The sequence below is a fragment of the Leuresthes tenuis genome, unplaced genomic scaffold, assembly GCF_036924035.1.
Source record: "Leuresthes tenuis unplaced genomic scaffold, fLeuTen1.0.hap1 SCAF_8, whole genome shotgun sequence".
Lineage (NCBI taxonomy): Eukaryota > Metazoa > Chordata > Actinopteri > Atheriniformes > Atherinopsidae > Leuresthes > Leuresthes tenuis.
Window position 1 is genome coordinate 19055190 of NW_027325362.1, and position 14791 is coordinate 19069980.

Below are 14791 nucleotides of genomic sequence, written 5' to 3' on the forward strand. Positions count from 1 at the left end.
CCAAGTTGACGTCACTCTCTCTGCAGGCAAGCCAGTTCAGTACAATGTATTTCATGTTTAAAGTGAACACTTCAAATGAAATAATAAAAAGCCTTAAAGATGTGAAGAATGGAAAACATGTTGCGTCACAGCCTACATTCACCCACAATTTGTACAAATAATATGCCCACACTTCATGTTTGATTTATGTGAGAAAAGGGCCTTCTGACAGTTTATTAAGCTTTATACTAATACTCTCACAGTGCTGAAAAAGTCCTGCAATTCATACACAGCAGTGTACTGGTGCCAAGCCTAAATGAAAAACAGCATGAGAAAATGGAAGTGCTGCGGGCAAGAGATTGGAAGCAATGAATAGATGAAAGGCAAGAAGCTGAACAAGCTATCCAAAGATCTTATCAATGTGTTGCTCAACATCCACAACGTCCGCTTAGAGCTGTGTTACTCACTACTCACTTTGGACAAGAGTCACAAAAAGCCAGAACATGTCCTGCCTATCTAACTAATACATTGTTTGCAAGCATTTTTTTATACAACAAATGCCACAAGGTAAAATCAAAGTCTTTTGTTGCCAGTGACAAAGAACATGGGTTGGAACACTGCATCCTCATTAAAATAAACATTCATAAAGAAGTGCTGTGCAGAGCTGGCAAATACAGTAAACAAAACTGGACAGCAAAGTCCACCGCTATATGCTCTTATCACTCCTACCACCTGTACGAAGGCAGCTGGCACAGCAGTTCGAATAGAGTAACACGAAGCCAAATGCTGAGACCTAAAATTATAAAAGCATTCACAAATTCTTTCAACCTTACAGACCCTCTGACGGTCTGCTAAACACAACTAAGTGCCTCATGGCCAAAATGTAGCTCAATCACAACCTGGATGTTTGGATGCATTATTGGATGAAGTAAACTGCCTTCCTGTGCTGCAATAACATTTCATGATTAAGACAAAAAAAAAACAAAAAAACAATGTCTCCTCTTGAATATTAATCCCAATCTCACAGGCCCGACTCATCCAGTCACAGAAACATAGTTCACATTAACCTTGATTTTGTAAGCAGATGTAGACAATAAATAGGTCTGCAGTGATGCGAGTTAAAGGTGCAAAGATGATTGCTTGACTTGTTTTCCAATAAAAAGAACACATACTATGACAGTAGTATGTGGTCTAACTCACTCAAAATAAAAACAACACAAAATCTTATACTAAGCTTCTATAGTGTCCATTTAAATAGGAAACAACAATGTAATTCAACCCTGTAGCAGTTATCACAAGACTCAAACAACAACGAACTACCTAAATCATATAATACCTGCTTAGTGCATTGTTTGTAAAGGTCAAAATGCTGATCGAGCCTGACAATTGCCATGGCATTTAGATCAGCCAGATGAGTGTGATCTTTGTCTTCTTCTGACATGATGCTGATAATACAGAAAGCCATGTTAAGCAGCCCTTATCAAAACCCATATTTACATAACAGATTTAATTCATTAGCCTTATCCAAAAGAACAGTTTGCTTTTCACATCTATCAATCTTGCATACATTAAAGAGCATTCATTTCACAAAAGATGCACACTGCTTAGTAGACTGCAATCTGTATATGTACGTGTTTGCAAATAGTGTATAAGGGAGAACATTTTCTGAAACACAATTACAAAACGTTTGTGTAGCTCACATTGATGTACATTTGCTGCCACATTGCTGCCAGGATAAGCAGGAAGAACAACAGCTAAAGCAATCTTTGAGGATCTATAACTGTGGACGCAGTTTGTGAGTCTGTACAAGTTCATAGTAGTGATGCAATCTGAAAAAAGTATTTCTGCCAACCCTCTTTTACTCACTATAACAGATCATAAGGTGCATTGGATAATCACACATGCCACAGTAAAGACAAATGAGATGTTCGACATTAAAAGCAATTTGGTGACAAAGATTCTGTTTCACTGTTGCAAAGCAAGATAAAGAGTCATTGATTGGAAGTCAGATCAATGAGGAATCTCTAGTCTCACATTTGTCTCTATCATATTCAGCACTTGTGCAATTCCAGAAGAACAAGTATTTCAATAATTTCAGCAGTAGAGGGCAGCGAAGGGCAATTTATTGGCTGCACAGCCTTTACTGAAAAAAACAAAACAAAAAAAAAACAAAACAAAGAATGAAATGTTTGTTCCAGAATGTCAGAGGGTAAAGTGCCTACCAGCATTGACTATGGCGTCCACTTCCAAGACGGTAATGTCCCCCTTGTAGAGAGATACTTTGTCACTCAGCCTTCCTCCACCTGTCGGCTCCTTCTTGTCCTCCTTGTCATTGGCTGAAAAAAATAAAATAAAATTGAAATCTGGTGCATTAGATCTAGAAAGACTATAAATATGTAGCCATGTCACGGTATAAATACTCACATTATATGTGTATTAGAACAGACATAGCTCTTTACAAAGAGTTCTCAAATGCCATTTGTCTTTTTAATATCATTGTTATTAGCAGCATCTTTTTAATCAAACCAAATCACTCAATTTTCATTGTATTAATGTTGAAAATATGCCGAAAAATATCCACAACCTGTTGCCAAAAACATGTGGCAACTTGTGGTGGGAAAAAAAAAAAAAAAAGGTTCCAAGGTTCAAGTTACAGAACTACACATTTGAAGACCACAGTGTATATTGACTTTAACCTTCCCTATCTGACTGTAACCAGCCAAACTTGCATAATGAGTGAGTCCCAACTGGCAGCTCTAAATCATTGTCAATGTGGGCTAACAAGTAACAGCCAAAGAGCTTTGAAAGCAAGTTCCTCATGAGCCACAGTGTCCTAGTGCTTGATGTGCACGTCGTATAAAAAAACAACAAGATCAACTCTTCACTTAAAACCTTTTGTTTGTTTGATTTTCAGTAAGAGTAGGTCCCCTCTTTTTTAACATAACTTTTCCTTGACTTGGCTTTGAAATTGTGAAAATATCAAGTTATGTTCTCCAGTGACTGCGATCATATCCACTCAAAGTTTACATTACAATTTTGGTTTGTGGGTCAACGATAATATAACCATTCGAAACAGTTAGGTGTAGTTGTAACCGCTGAAAAAGAAAAAACAAGTTCTTTACAATTACTTGTACAATGTCAAATACAGGAACTGAGCAATACACACATCTGAAACTAATTTCAGCAAAGTGTTTCTTGTTTAGCACTTTTTACCCAGACCGAGTATAGCACAAAATGAAAATGTATACATGAAAAAGGAGCTTTAACAATGCCCCAAAATACCCACCACATGACACACCTAAATCCAACCTACCCTCAAACCAGAAGCATAAAAGATCATGTTACAAATAAAGTGATACTAAAAACAAAGAACTGAGAAATGCTAGAATATTTACAACTTATAAATCTTGTAAATTTATAATAAGGAAGCACTAGAGACAAAGAACCTTCTATTCCTTTTGTAATTGTACAACTAAAAATGGTACGATCAGAACATAGCAAGAAGCAATAAAGAAATAAAGCAAAATAGTGCAAAGTAAGATAAAACCAAAACTCATTAATTAAGGGTAAAAAACAAACAAAAAAAAACAAAATTTAAAAAATACTTAATCAAATCTTATGACAGAACAGACTAAAAGTACAATAAAACTAAACACTTAAACTAAGAAGTGAAACAAAGTTGAAAGTCATTATAAACAAATAAATAAATTTCAATCATTCATATCACATCCAAACAGGTAGGACTTGGGTTTGCTTATTAAAAACATCAAACACTTTTTTTTTTTACAACTTCAGGGGCCTCGTGTACAAAGACTTGGATTTCCTACTGAAACATTGCGTACGCTTAAATCCAGAAAACGTACGCACAAAACTACCCGGATGTATCAATCTGTGCACACGCATGAATCCAAGCACATTTCCTTTGTACATCCCAATCAATGTGGAATTGAGCGCACATCTTGGAGTACGGCTCTACTTAAATATGCAAATCATATTTAAATGAGCCCTTCACCTGAGATATATATTATATATATATTTCTTTTTCTCTGCACATCAGAAAAAAAATGAAAAAAAATGAGTAAGACAGGGGAAAAAAAGAATTTCACAGAAAGCAAATTGGAGGGTCTACTCTCTGAAATAGAGGGGCACAAAAATGTGCTCTTTGGCACGCTGTCCTCCGGCATAAGCAGCAAACGCAAGAGGAGTGGGTGGGAGAGCGTGTGCAAGGCTGTCAATGCTGTGGGGTCAGAGAAGCGCATACAAGCAGAAGTAAAAAAAGAAATGGATATTAAGGTGGATGTGAAGCGGAGAATGGCTGCTTGCTGCCAAAGTTTGGCCAAAACATGTGGGGGACAGGAGAAGAGGGGCCCACCCTGTTTGAACAGAGAATCGGCACAATTATGGGCGACACGGCTATCTCAGGGGTGGTGGGAGCAAATGTGGGTGACTCTGATTACCCACATGTGTTTTTGTGTAACTCACCGCAAACATGCTCATACAGTAACCTATGTGCAGAAGTGTGCTGGGGAAAAGGTGAGGCTGATTAAGATATTTCACACTTTACGCACGGGGTTATTAACATTTGCACACAGAGACGATCATGGGCTTGTTAAAAAGATCTTAATCTGTAGTTTAACCAGCAAAAAACAGCAAGTCACTAACTTCAACCACCGACTAGTTATGATGCTGTGAAGACGGGATAGAAATTGGGGGCACACATGCTCAATGCATGTCACAGGGAATAATATCAGGACAATTGCATGAATCAAGTTACTCACCAAGAAGCCACCCACTGCGCACATTGACAGTTTGTAGTGTGTTCCCAACAATGCTGTTACTCAGAATGAATGAATTGTGTGTTGAACCAGGCCACCTTGCCACAATGTTGGTTAGTTGCATTTGCGCATCACATACGATCTGTGCATTGATCAAATTAAAATGTTTCCTGTTGACATATACAAATTCATCATTGCTTTTATAGCAATGTGTGTGCAGGCGATAACTCCAATTACATTAGGAAAACCGGCTCTCGCTGCAAATTGCCCTTTAACGTTGGCCTGTTCAACTGCATTGTGGGAATTTGATATATCTGGCTGAGATGCAGATAATTTCGTCCCACACAGCTGGCATGGCTCAGGGTTGACTGGCACAATCCCAATTTGTTGGCCAGCTCTCTCTGGAATGCCCCGTGGTGGTCGTCACCTGTATGGGCAGAGGTAGCACATGGCTCCTCATCGTATTGAGCTCCAATGCCGGCCACAGCTCTGCACACAGTTCCATGAGGATTGCCCTCAAAAGCGGCTGATGAGCTAGTTGTCATCATGTACCATCAAATCCTCTCGGTCTCAGAACACACGCTCTCTTCGAATTGCACCATTTACAAAGTTCTAATACCGCTAAAGCAGCCATTGTTTTTAAATGGTATGCATTGCACCACGTTGCGCATGCTTTTATATCCACTTGTGTAATTGGTTGTGTTAATTGTTCATGTGTCTCAAATGTGCACATCACTCAGTCTGGGGACTAATTATTTTCACATTTATTTATTATAATCGTTTCCCAACATCACCTTTAACCCTGTAAAATATTTTTTTTTACCTCTCAGATATTGTTTTAAGGAGGCCTGATGTAGAAATGAAAGTTTTCAGATTTTTTATATTTTAGTACATTTTTAGGGAAATGTTAATTTGCAAATTTGCAACGTTGGGCATAGTTGGGAGCAGAACTTCTGTGTTTGTACTCACTTTGTCTGAATAGATATACAGGACATTTAAGTGTTCATTTGCAGGGCTGATTGCTTACTTAGCCCAATAACAGCATAATACCCCACAAAGAGTAATAATCACATAACAATCATAGTTTTATGAATAAGCATTTATTTATAAAAATATTGGAAAAAATGTATTTACAAAACTTTTTCCTCCGTCACTTTCAATGTAGTTTGAATGAAGTCTGTTCACTGGCAGTGACAGACCCTGAAACAGTTATTTTCATCTGTTCAGCACAGGTGAACATTGCACTTGCTTCACAGTGCGTTTGTTTATCCATTATTGCAGTGTCCTCTCTTCGTCTTTTCTGGGAAATGTGCAATCATGTCTTTGTGTACATTCAGTGGGAGGGGGAGGGGACTCACATCTGTTGATTATGGTATCTTCTGAGGATCCAAAGGGCTCCCTGATGTCACCATCTGTGTGAATGTGTTAATCTTCCCTGAAGATGGTCGCCCTCTCTTGGGTGTTGTGTTGCGTGTTTTCACCATTATGAGAGAGCATGCAAGTTGTGCCTGGAACTGTCTCCTGTTCAGTATCCCTTTCTTGCTCATCTTCAGAGCTTTACAGTCCTACTTGTAGAGGAGCCAGGTGTAAATCACAGCAAGGATGATGGTGTGCCAGAAGACGTACATGTACCATTGACAGGATTTCATGGGGAACTTGTACTTGGTAGCAAATGAGTTCAACAAATTCATACCTCCCATGTGTTTGTTGTGGGTACCAACAATGTAAAGCCTCTCAACATCAATGATGGTTTTGGTGGCTTTGTCCTAGCACTGAATCTTCTGCATAGGTTCTGGTCCAGCAAAGGATGACACAAGTGTGACCACCCTGTTGTCATACCATTTCACAGCGCAGATGTTGTGGTTCTCCTCCACTCGGAGATCAAAGCTTCCTCTCCCCTTTTTCCTTCAAGCTCTTCTCATCTTCAAGGTTGCAGCTGGGTAGGCATATTCCTCGCTTTTCCCAGCTTGACTACCAATGGGACACAGGTGAAGTAGTTGTCTGCATGGATCTTGTAGTTTTGACCCTCTGGAAGCGTGGAGGCGAGCTTCATCACAACATCACCTGACAGTCCAAGTTCAGATTTGGCTTGTCGCATTCCATCAACACTCCCTTGGTACACATCAAAGTCACAGAGCATGCCAGAGATCCCAGTTCTCACCTACAGTTTGAACTCCCATGGGTGTGGCTTGCCACGCATATATTGCTTGATGTTACTGAATCTCCCCTTGAAAGGAATCGTCATTTCATCCACAGAGTTGTGCTCTTCGGGTACCACCTGCAGGCATTTCTCCTTGAATGAATTCAGCCATGGTCCTTCTTTTCCATCTCTGACACTGTCAAGTTGTTTATCATACTAAAAGAAACACATGCATCCCCCCAGAGCACTTACAGGTTCACCTTCAAGACCATTCGCACCTGTCCCTGAACAATGCAACAGGCATCCCCCAAACAATTGTAGAACATTCAGAACCTGTTTTTCCATCTCCTAATGCGACTAACTGCTGCTTGGGCAACAGCCTGAGAAAAATAGCGCTGGATCATTTAGAAGTTAAAAAACTACAAAGATACAGGGAGTTTCAAATATCCCACACAATCTATTCATGTGTTTAATTATGGTCTAAGCTAAACTAAGTACAAATTTAACAGAAAAGCACATTTAAAGCTTAGTTACAATGAATCATCTAACACTTTAAATTTATTTTTTTCAATTTGTGATCATGTGAGAAGTGCAGTGTCCTTATGTAATGTGTAAGGAGCACAGGCTATTTTGATTACCACTCTGGCCCAACATTGTAGAATTACAACACAGACATAACAAGCTCTAAATCAAATTTGATGAATGTTTTCCATAATAACCAAATATGTACATGTTCTACACATTGTAATAAACACAAAAAAATATTACAGGAATTTTACTTACTTTAATCTTGAAAAATCCAGTCAAAAAAAGGAGATGAGCTCAACGGGAAATTTGCAGGTAGACTGAGTTCAAGGCCAGATAACCGGAGCTATAAACACTTCTTCTATCCAATAGCATTGTGAGGACAAACAATAGGACCCATGTAAATGTGGTCTTGAAAAAAACAAAAACATTTGCAGGCCTTTTTTTTTTTTTTTTTTAGAATTGTTAAAAGTGATGTTGTAAATCTGCAACCGTGGGTCTTATAGTGTTAAGTGTTGAAAGCGCTGTAGAAACGTGCGTACAGCAGGCATGAAGTTGGCGTGAGGTACCGCACATTTCCACGGTCATTTCACTCTTGATACATCTGAACCTTGCCGTGAAAAAGAGCGTACGCCACGTTTTTGTGCGTACGCACCCTTTGTACATGAGGCCCCAGCAGGTCTGCTCCACAGATGTGTTGTATAATAACAACAGGACACCTCACTCATATATTCCTTGATCTATGGGGCTGGTGACACCACTGCAACCTTGTTATTTAAAGTAGTGGAGCAAACTTATGATCTTGCTCCCCACTTTTATTTAAGTGAATAAATAAATAAAAAAAAAAAATCATCATTATGCACCCGATTAACTGGTGGTGATATTTAAAAACTTAAAAAGTTTTTCCCTCCTCTGTTCCCATAAAACAAAACAAAAAGATAAAATACAAAGAAAATGTTTGCATGTTTGCAATGTTTCCTGACACAGAACAATATGTATCAATATACCCGTGTTTGTCTGGACAGGGCCAGTCTATTCTAATTTTAGCATTTTCAGTAACGAACAAGTAACTGAAAATAATCAATCATTCCTGGACTCCGTCTTGAGTTGGTTCTGTCCAACTTTACCCATCGACAGGTTTTAGTGCATCATCATCACAGAGATGTGTGTGCATTTATGGGGCAGAAAAGCAGCACTCAACCTAGTTTGTTCGGCAGAGTCGAGCTCATAAACAGAAACAACAAGAGCAGAAGACTGTGGATCCAGGTCAGTAAAAGAGCAGACTGAGCTATGTTGCATCTATTGTACCTATGCATGAAAATAACAGCTGCACTCAGAGGTCGCCACTGTCTGTCTGCTCTCAGAAGGGAATGTCCCACAGCCTTGGTGGTATCAGCAGCACTGTCTGTTTGTCCCCTTGTTGCAACTTTGATCCTATCAAAGTCCCAAAGCCAGCAAAGTCTCTGCAGTGCTCATGTCTTAAAGTGCACAACTCTGATCCCGTGTCAGAAGATTCAGCTTTTAAAACGACATAGAAAACATAAGCATAAGGACTTACAGATTTTCTGTAAAAACAGTCACTGTAATTCTCAATAATGTGCATCAGGCTATAAAATTAGAACTTGTCATTGCTTTTATTATACATTTAGACAAGTGAAACTAACATTACTGCTATGCTGCTGATATTATCAAATAAGGAGAGCAGAAACACAACCAACATAAAAAAAAACAGGAAATAGTGTCAACTATTTGGGGCCTTTCTAAAGGCCTAACTAAAGGCCCCAACAAGTCAATATTAGAACTTTGAATTACTAAATAGCCTTTTATGATAGTTATTCAATTACTAAGTCAACAGGAATTTACAAACAATGAAAATGTGCATTTATTAACAAAGTTAATTCAAATCCTATGACTGTCAACCATAGTTTTGCCGTCTGGGTGCGAGTGCATCAACTAATGTACAAGAAAGCCATCTATATTCCACAGCCAGCTCAGACACAATGTGACTTGGAGGTAAGCATATGTGCCACTGGCCATATACAGTTTCTTTATAATCACAAGCCAGTGAGCATATTGTGGGCAACGTTGTTTTCATTGTCTTATCCAAAAACCCATCAACAGATGGAAGGATTGGGGATTGAACTGCCAACCTTCCAGTTGGAAGAAAACCAATCACTCTGTTACGGAGCCAAGGCCTCCCTAATACAGTCTGAATTGGCTTAAGAACAGTTACACTCTCTTCAGATAATAAAATGGATTCTATGCTACATTTCAAGTGATTTGAGTCAAAACAACCCCAACATTTAAAAAATGCTTTGATGGTTTTAATGCCAATGCTAACAACTGAGCTTCTCTCTGAACTTCAGTACCAATTAATATTTCAGTATTGCCCTGACTGCACTGTAGAAATGTTTCTACCATCCATGACGTATTACACAAAGTATATGTACGATGTACAGCTGTGTGTCTTCAGCATATCAGAGGATATTGATTCAAACTTTGTGATTAACAGCTAATCTTTTTTTCCTCCTTTGAGTTTATCCTAAAATGTTTAAGTTCGAGACTGTGGTTACCATCTTAGTTTTAATGGCCACTGTCTAAAGCATCTTTGATATTGTACAGGGTTAGATAGTGAAGACAACATATATCATTATAGGATTTTTTTTCCCCAACAGATATGAAATAGCATTTTTTTTTCCAAAGAAAGACTGAGCTTGTTCTGATAACTTTTTTTTCTACAATAAAAATGTCTGTTGCCTATATATAATGACGGTTTGAGATTGTTCTTAAAAACCTATATATTACAGAGAAATTTCATAAATTCAGATCTGTTATACACTGAAAACTAACTTGCCGCCTTAACTAACAAATATTAATTGTCTGCTGTGTTGACCTTTATCTTTCTCATCTAATTCAAGGTCACTTATACACTTATATCCTTTAAGTGTTCTCTGACGTTAAACATACACTTCAACCAAAGCGCTTTCATAAGGGCACCTGGACTTCTGTTTCTTGGTTCTTAGGATTACTATAATGAGGATGTGTGAAAATCTACACCAACAGACATCCATTTCAACAAAACGGACTTGCCTGTCGAGTACAGTTTAAAATGATTGATCTTAGATTATTTACTCTTCAAACTTGCAGGACACCAAGGAGCTCAAATGGATGAGCAGACATTTAATGTACTGATGTTGACACTCGGGTGCCCAGGTTGCAGATGCAGCCCAGGTTCAAGCTCAGGTTCCTGGCCTGCAGCCCTTACCTGCATGTCATCCTTCTCCATCTCTGACTCCTTTATCTGTCAAACTTTCAAATAAAGACCTCTTGGCTTTTCAAATCAAGAAAAAAGTTCAAACTTACAAAACAAACCATTTCTATTTAAGATGTAGAACTTGTAGATGGAGCTTCTACTACAGTCACTTTGTACTGGATTATGTAAAACGACAAGATGCTCATTCTCTCCTTGTGACTTACTGGGTTATAATACTGGGTCTGTCTATGAAGGGGTTTGGAATAAATTCTACACCATCTTCATCATTATTAACAATGTTTTTCTCATAAATTGACATTGAGACTATAAAACTTACTGATTAGTTAAGTTCACTAAATTCCTCTATGTCGTATGTTCTGTATGACAAGTTGTTAAATTGGACTATTTTGCTTAGTAGTACTTTTTCCTTTTGGTTAGCATGTGAAATCATTTGTAAATTTATCATCTACAGCAAACTCGAAAGGCATTCAGCACCTGAAACAATTAGTTTTTTTCTTACATGCATTTTCCTCTCTCCAGGTTGGAATCTTTTCCAGAGGTGTAAAATCTTGACGACGATACTCCTTGCGCCTCTCTTCCCAATCTAAACTGAGCAGTCTTTCTGTTGAAGAAAGAAACAGTTCAGAGAAAAATTATTCACTCCTATTGAATAATTAATTATAAAGAAGAAAGAAATATACACACAGGTAATATAACAAGTGTAACACTGAATCTAATTTAAGTTAACTGAAAAATACTTCATATCAAATAGGGAATGTTTTTTATTCATTCATCAATTATAATTTCCTTATTTACATCCATTATCATGCTTTATGAGTTAAACACACAAATATTTCCTTTTTTCTTAGAAGCCAACATCAATTTCCAGAATATCCTGCAATTCACTGCTCCTGCAGTTTTTTATGTTTACTTTATGGAAATCCATCCAATTTCTATACCCGCTTAATCCAATTCTGGGGTTGCGTGGGGGCTGGAGCCTGTCCCAGCTGTTGTTGGGCGAGAGGCAGGGGACACCCTGGACAGGTCCCCAGTCCATCACAGGGCCACACAGAGACCATGCATGCTCACACTCACTCCTTGGGACAATTTAGAGTCACCAATTAACCTATCATGCACGATTTTGGACGGTGGGAAGGAGCCGGAGAGAACCCACACATGCACAGGGAGAACATGCAAACTCCACTCAGAAAGGCCTCAGCCAGGAATCAAACCTGAAACTTTCATGCTGTGAGGCGACAGTGCTAACCACCGCAACACTGTGCGGCCCCCTTCATGGGAATGTGATCCTAAATAACTGATTCTGAACAATATGACCCTACTTCAAGCCGTAGAATTCTCCGTCAGCTGGCAGAGTGAAAGTGCAGTAAGTAACCACCCCTAAACCAAGTAAGAATTCTGAGTTTTGCTGCAACACACTTCAGTATGTCCACTTGCAAACAAAGTCCTGGGACTGAACAGTTGTCTACTCCAGTCAAAGGCATGTAGCTTTAATCACACGCCACAGAGTGATTTGACTTATCAGTAAGACAGAAATTGATGACTTGTTCAGGATGCGTCTTTCACAGGAGTCCATTTCAGCTCCAGTTCTGTGCAATTCAAAACAGGATAAAGGGGGCATAAATGGTGGTTTGAGGAGTAATGAAAATGAGTTGCCTAAAGCAAACAATTGTTTTCACTGCACTTTGTGGTCCATCTGCTCTGTATGGACAGCTTACTTTTGTCATACCTACCTACGTTTAAACTCCCACTGATCTGTGTGCAGAATTTGTTGTTAGATTCTTAGGTTTCACTACAAACTATCATAATTGTCTGAAATCAGACAGCTAGCTGCTGTCACGATGTTGTGTCCTTGTCTTCATGGCTACTGACTGCAAAAGAGCTTCACACTGCTACCATTTGGTCAGACAGCACTGGGCTTGCTCTGCTGAAGAAACGCCACCCTAATTATGCACTTCACAGTGAAACCCGTTGCCAGACAAATGTTATGTGCACATAGAACTGTGTGGACTTATCACCTGTGAAACAGGAATGCATTTTGATCTTGATTTTGAACTATAAATTATGAGGCTTTCCTCTAATTCGACATCGGGAATAAAATTCCCATTTTGATATGAAATATAAGACTCCTAAGGTCATACTGTGGCAAAGTCTCACAGTAAGTTATGCTTAAATTAAAGGTATTACATGAGTAGGGGATATCCATTGTAGCCCCAATGGATTTTCTCTCCCCTTTTCCTAATTATGTTATTCCCAAAGCTTCATTTATTCTGCATGGATGAATATAAAGGCAGTTGAACACAGCAAAGCTCTCTGGATTACACTAAAGTGCTTTATCAATATGTTAAACTACAAGTGAGGAATTCTTAAGCTTAGCTTAGCTTCCATAAAGTGGACTGGCTCTAAATCCATTTCATATTGCAAGGAACGAAACAAATTCACAAGAGCTTCATGACAGGACACAGGTAATAACTCCTATTATCAGTGGAGCATGGAAAACACAGGTGTGGGGAATGTCTTTAACGATGGCTGCATTCCATTTAGTGTTTTCTGGTATCAAAGCTATGCTCATTCAGTGAAATAAATGGACAAGGTGGAAGAAATGGAATGCTGAGACGACTAATGAATGTGATTAATCACACCTGAGCAGCACCTGTTATGACAAGAATAAAAAGTTTCCAATGAAAAAGCTTTATTGTACTGAAGAAGTCAAGCAGTTAAACCAACACCCAAAACATGACTTTCTTGGCCCTTTCGACAGTCAACAGGTCCACCCTGTGTCTCTGAGACCTGAAGCACCTGGAGTCATACAGACAATTCTCATAATACATCAGTTTCTCTTTGTTTGTTTTTTTTTAAACACAGGAGCAGTTTTTTTATACAATTGACCCAGTCGATTATTAGTTAGTCTAAGTGTTGGCGTTTTGTATGAAACACGTTTCTTTGTGCAAGACTGTTGTTTGTCAACATGCTACAAATGAGTTGCAGAAAGGTGTGTTTGCAACTCAGGGAGCTCCTGTTGGTGCATCATACAGGTGGAAGACAGCAAATGTTCGTCAGTGGAATACAGGCAGATACATGAAGATGATGGGAACCTCTTAGAGCACGGACAATGTAAGCTAATGGACAGACAAGAAGCACTGAACAGTGTTGTTGCGAATGTCAAACGTGCAATACGGCAGTTAAACAAAGGCGCAATATATAACATCTGTACAGTCACCGTCTGGGGTAATCGAATAGTCTAGAAAATGCCAGAGCAGTATCCAGAAAATACCCATAGTGTCTGTCAATCTACTGCTATGGGTAGAATTCATACTGTCTGCCATGGAGATGGTGATAGCCTCATTCCCCCCAAAAACAGCCCTTACCTTTTTCAGTCTTCCAGTCCTTTTTCTTTTTGCTCATGCTGCCGGAGTGATTAGACTTCGAGTGGTTGTTTTTTGACTGTGGCAACCCCAGGCTCACAGAGAGTAGAGTTCCGGGGGGGGAATGAAACAGAAATGTAAAGTGAAACAGCCCCTGGACGGTTGTCTCACCTGTGAAGCTGTCAAATTTCTATGGACCACAGTCGGTTCAACCTACCGTGATTGCACCGTAAATTATGTGTACGAAATCGGGCCAGGCGATTGGTTCACAGAAAGGGGGAAGTGGGCGTACGATTGGTCCGGCTCGTAAGTCAATCACAAATCGTTCACACAGAGTACAGTGAGGGTAGGTTGTTTCCGGCGGTTCATCCTCCTGGCGTGTGAGGCGCTAGGTGTGTTACTCTGGGCAACTCTGGCACGATATTCACACAGAGCAATTTACTGAAGTCATTCCAAGTGCAAAGTCCTCTAACGCTAGGGGAAATTAATTTAAGGAAATGCTTAAATGTTTTTTTTATTATTATTATTCTATTATCTAACTATTGCAAGCAACTGCAACCGTTGATATAGTACACAATGTAGATTTAAAAAACCAACTTACAACGTACATCAGCAACATCCCTTCCTATTCCTGTCATAAGAATATTTGACCTTTTCATAAAATGGGCCGACAACATGTATGATAGCCTATCGTTACCATTATCCTGAAAGAAAATGTTATTTTAATAATTAGTCA

General features: G+C 39.0%; 1 protein-coding gene across 4 annotated transcripts in view; it reads right to left on the reverse strand.

Annotated features, from left to right (window-relative positions):
- macrod2 (mono-ADP ribosylhydrolase 2) overlaps positions 1-14272 on the reverse strand; it is a 374142-nt gene extending 359870 nt beyond the window's left edge. For all 4 annotated transcript variants that reach the window (XM_072391251.1, XM_072391250.1, XM_072391249.1 and 1 more), the window contains exons 1-3: positions 14059-14272; positions 11193-11294; positions 2202-2315 (exon numbers count right to left, since the gene is read on the reverse strand). In XM_072391251.1, coding sequence (XP_072247352.1) covers positions 2202-2315; positions 11193-11294; positions 14059-14095 — 253 coding nt within the window. In that variant the 5' untranslated portion in view covers positions 14096-14272. The remainder of the gene's footprint in view (positions 1-2201; positions 2316-11192; positions 11295-14058) is intronic.
- Positions 14273-14791: the final 519 nt, after the last annotated feature.